This window comes from Panicum virgatum, chromosome 8K (assembly GCF_016808335.1).
Source record: "Panicum virgatum strain AP13 chromosome 8K, P.virgatum_v5, whole genome shotgun sequence".
NCBI classification, from domain to species: domain Eukaryota; kingdom Viridiplantae; phylum Streptophyta; class Magnoliopsida; order Poales; family Poaceae; genus Panicum; species Panicum virgatum.
Genome location: NC_053143.1, coordinates 2,127,581 through 2,131,843, shown reverse-complemented (window position 1 = coordinate 2,131,843; position 4,263 = coordinate 2,127,581). Strand labels below are relative to the sequence as shown.

At 42.9% G+C, this 4,263-nt stretch overlaps 1 protein-coding gene across 1 annotated transcript; it reads left to right on the top strand.

Annotated features, from left to right (window-relative positions):
* The first annotated feature begins 1,301 nt into the window (after nucleotides 1-1,301).
* On the top strand, nucleotides 1,302-3,341 carry LOC120646069. Its single transcript, XM_039922776.1, has 2 exons — nucleotides 1,302-1,685; nucleotides 2,708-3,341. The coding sequence occupies exons 1-2, from the start codon at nucleotides 1,382-1,384 to the stop codon at nucleotides 3,076-3,078; spliced, it is 675 nt and encodes a 224-aa protein (XP_039778710.1). The 5' UTR covers nucleotides 1,302-1,381; the 3' UTR covers nucleotides 3,079-3,341.
* Nucleotides 3,342-4,263: the final 922 nt, after the last annotated feature.

The following is a 4,263-nucleotide window of genomic DNA, read 5'->3' as shown; positions in this document are numbered from 1 at the left end:
TTATCTATGATGACTTGATATTTGTGTTGCTTACTGTTTTGATAATTTCAATTTTTTTTTGGGATAAGTCTATTTTACACCCTCCAACTATCACGAAAGTCCGATTTTCAACCTTAAACTACAAAACCGGATAACAAAGGCTATCCAACTGTCAAAACCGTGCAAATTTAGCCCTTTGGGTGGTTTTGAATGTGTTTTCCATTTTATTAAAATTATAAATATTCAAATTTAAACTAAAAAATTCATAAGTAATTCATTTTAACTCAAAAAAATACAAAATTGGTACCAAAAGTTTTCTAAAAATATAACCTATCTATTGTCACTATATTTGTCAGTTAATCGAATCCATTTTTTATGTTTATAGTATTTGGTTGCTTGTAGTTATGCCTATTATTTTTGAATAATTAAGATTCAAATAGAGCAATAATAGATAGGTTACATGTTTAGAAATTTTTTGTACTAATTTCATATTTTTCTGATTTAAGATGAATTAGTTTTGATTTTTAGATCTAATTAGATTTTTTTAATTTTTTCTTAAAAATCCAAAACCACCTTCAAAACCACCCTAAGGGCTAAATTTGTACGGTTTTGGACTTCTGTGATAGTTGGAGGGTGTAAAATGGACTTTTTCCTTTTTTTTTTTGCTGTGTAGCGCATTGTATCTTTGGTTCAGGACACCGAATGTTTCAACTAGTGCTGTGGATCTGGAAGATTGAATGTTTCACATACAGGTTGGAAGACAATGTTTAAATTACTGTTGATGTCTTGTATAGATGCATTGCAAAGCCTTGCTTTTGTTAAGCAGGTGCAATTTCTATGCGCCTAAGCATGATTGTATCCCATATATGTAACATTGACCTGTATGTACATTTGCGTTATGTTGAATTTATTAGTTGCATTGTCAATTTACTTTGGTGCAGAGGCGTGCAAGAGCTGACGACATGTGTGGACGCCGTGCATGCGAAGTTTTGGTCTAGAATTCCTGCGCATTGGACAAGCTAACGTCGGGGCGTCGTGGAGATGGACGACTGGACTCGTTCTGGGTTGTATCAACAGCAAATAAGCTGATGCACACAGGCACGGCACCAATACGCATCAGTTTTTCATCGGAACAAACTAGGAAACAAACTACAATTGCGGGCTCGGTGGTTGTGGGCTGTTAAGGCCGTGCGTATGCCTGATGGGCCGTCCCAAGCGAGAGGCGGCGGTCCGGTCCTCCCAACTCCAACTCCAACTCCGAATCTGCCTAGGGTTGCGAATAGAGTACTTATCTGTTCATCCAGACTCAGATCACTGTTCATCGTTGTGCCTTCGCTTCTTCAAGTCAGTGAAGTTGGACCCATCCACCGGCGACGCCATCCGCATCCTCTCATCTACCGTCATGCTGTCGATGGCGTGCCTGATCCTCCGGGCGGCTGCTCGCGTCTCCAGCTTAGCTGCGTGGGCTACAGATCGCCTTGCGGCGGTGACGCGAGTGGCGGCGGAGGCCCGCTCTGGTTCAGGCGGTGCGGCGGTGGCGGCGGCGGTGGAGGCCCGCTCTGGTTCAAGCGGTGCGGCGGCGGCCTCAGATCTGCTCGTTGCTGCAGCGGCGGCGAAGGCCCGCTTTGGTCCAGGCGGTCCGGTGGCGGCCAGGCTCTCTCACGACAATAGATCCACTCTCGACAAATGGCAATCAGCCATACCAGGTATCCGTACCCCCAATAATACCTCCCTATATCTAAGGTCAGACGTTAGTAGGACGCTAATTTAGTGCACGCGAATCCACAGCCTAAAATAGCAAATCACATGTTTGGGAGTCCTATCATTATAATTTTCTCGGGCTGGTTTAGTTCTTAAGTTTGGATGCACTCGTATTCACATCATTCTAGGTTGAGTTGGAGTGGATTTTGGTAGAAATTAGATGATTCCGATCCACTCTAGTGCATTCGGACTGGGATGAATACGAGTCCATTGGTTTTTAATGGATTACTGCTTGTGTGGGTGGGTCGATCCAAGGGTTGCTGCCAGCGCGGCAATTTGTTCTCTGCATGTCATGGCCAGCAGGTTCTCTGATCATCGGAGCTGAGCTGGCTGCGCAGTGGCCACGGTAGCTCGGGCACTTGGATTCCCAGGTGTTGCGTTTATTCCGCCAGCGGCCGCTACTGTAGCTTGATTTGATACTGCCCACTATGTTTCCCTGGTGTTAGTTTATCCCGCCAGCAGCACCAAAACAGATTGGGGTTGTGCTTCACAGTGTCAGGAGCCTGAATTAATTCTTTTGATGTATCCGGTCTTGAATTGAGTTGTATGCAACCTTTTTGCCTCCTATGTCAATAGCTGGGGGAGGCTCAAGCTGAGCTCGTGTGTGAGAGAGGCAACTGCCAAATATATTCTTCTTCTTTTTTTTTCTTTCTACCTGTTTCCGCGATCAAAACCCGCAAGGCTGTCAAATATATTATTCTTTGTTCTGTGTTTATAGTGTTTTCCGCCTCGCGCACCGTAGGTGATTATGGTTCCATCCTGGTTGGTTCTGTACTGGGTTACGGTTTAGCTCGCTCAACCAAGGAACAGGCCTAGCCTAAACGTAGTCTGTATCATTAGGCGATATTTACTCTTCTTTTTGTTGTTAATATGCATCATTTTATTCATTTATTTACTCTTATATATATGTATGTATGTATATGTATATGTATACCAGCTAATCTGATCCGCACAATTATGTCTCTAGATTGGGCGAAATTCGAGGCAAATGAGAAGGATCTTGAGTCAGATGATGCCCTATGGGACCTGTACGAGCGCTGGTGCAAATTTTTTAACCAGGAGCGTGACCGTGAGGAGATGGCTCGCCGGTTCAGCTACTTCAAAAAGACTGTGCTGAGAGTGGAGCAAAACAAGAAATCTGATCTGCCTTACAGACTTGGGATTAACCATTTTGCCGATGGGAAGCTAAGGGAACTCTGCATCGAAAGTGGTAGCATGAACTTTCGACAGAGAAGGTCTTGTTCTACTTCACTGAGCTATGGGAGTGAAGTAAGGGGCCAGGCCAGGCGCAAGCGGGCCAGCCGCCGCAACCGAAACCTCAAATCCATCTGCAATTGAATTAGGCATGATCGTTCTCAGGATCCACAAGACCCATGCATGAATAACTTTTCGTTCGAACCTGTATTAAGTTATTGTATGTGTGTGGCGTGCCATTTGCATGCATGTCTAATCTACTGAGCTGCATGTTTGGTTCTGTGCAAACTTGCATGCATGTTCGTGCCAAGTGTTATGTTTGTTTGTCCTATATTCGACTTTTGCATCTTCACCGTAACATGTTTGATGTCTAGACCTAATAATAAAGGGTTCCCTTTTTCTGTTTATTGCAATTTTTCAAGCTAACCATTACAATTCTATTGTGCTCTCATTTATGTTATTTTCTACGCTTTTGACGACCCACTGTCAGGGGCATAATACATGGATGCGTATGGGGCGTTAAGGATGGATCCGCCTACTACGTTAGTCCACCAGCGGTGAATGAGCTGAGCGGCGGCGCTCGCTCTCCCCCAAAGCCTGTCCGCGAGGCGGGCACCTCGTCATGGAGCTCTGCGAGCTAGCAAGGGCGGTGAGCTCGCTGTTCGACCGACGCATCTCTCAAATTAGAGAATGGGTCAATGAAGCCGAAATCTACCGACCCGATGGTTAGGATGGGTCGATTCAAAACAGCCCCCGATGGTTAAGATCCGATGGTTAAGATGTGTCGATCCAAAACAGCCTCACCGTTTTGCACAAAGTAGCTGTCAATTATACTAAGTCACCTCCAACAAATTTTAATCAATTTCGATAAAATTTTATAGTGTGAACGGAGTCACCTTCAACAAACTTTAATCAATCTCGATAAAATTTTATAGTGTGAATGCGAGATTTTATTTTCAGGGTTCGGCTCTTGACGTAGCTTAGTTATATTAAGTCATCTTCAATAAATTTCAATCAACTTTGATAAAATTTGATCGTAAGATATATATTTAATCAATCTCGATAAAATTTTATAGTGTGAACGCGAGATTTTATTTTCAGGGTCCGGCTCTTGATGAAGTTTGGTTATATTAAGTCATCTTCAATAAATTTCAATCAACTTTGATAAAATTTGATCGTAAGATATATACTTATTGTTATAATAAATATATAGTGTGAACGGAGTCACCTCCAACAAACTTTAATCAATCTCGATGAAATTTTATAGTGTGAACGTGGGATTTTATTTTCAGGGTCCGACTCTTGATGTAGTTTAGTTATATTAAGTCA

Excerpts from the sequence above, each read along its gene's own strand:
- LOC120646069 (XM_039922776.1), top strand. The coding sequence starts at position 1,382 with ATGCTGTCGATGGCGTGCCTGATCCTCCGGGCGGCTGCTCGCGTCTCC. Across the intron at positions 1,686-2,707 it reads ATGGCAATCAGCCATACCAG|ATTGGGCGAAATTCGAGGCA; the intron begins GTATCCGTACCC and ends TTATGTCTCTAG.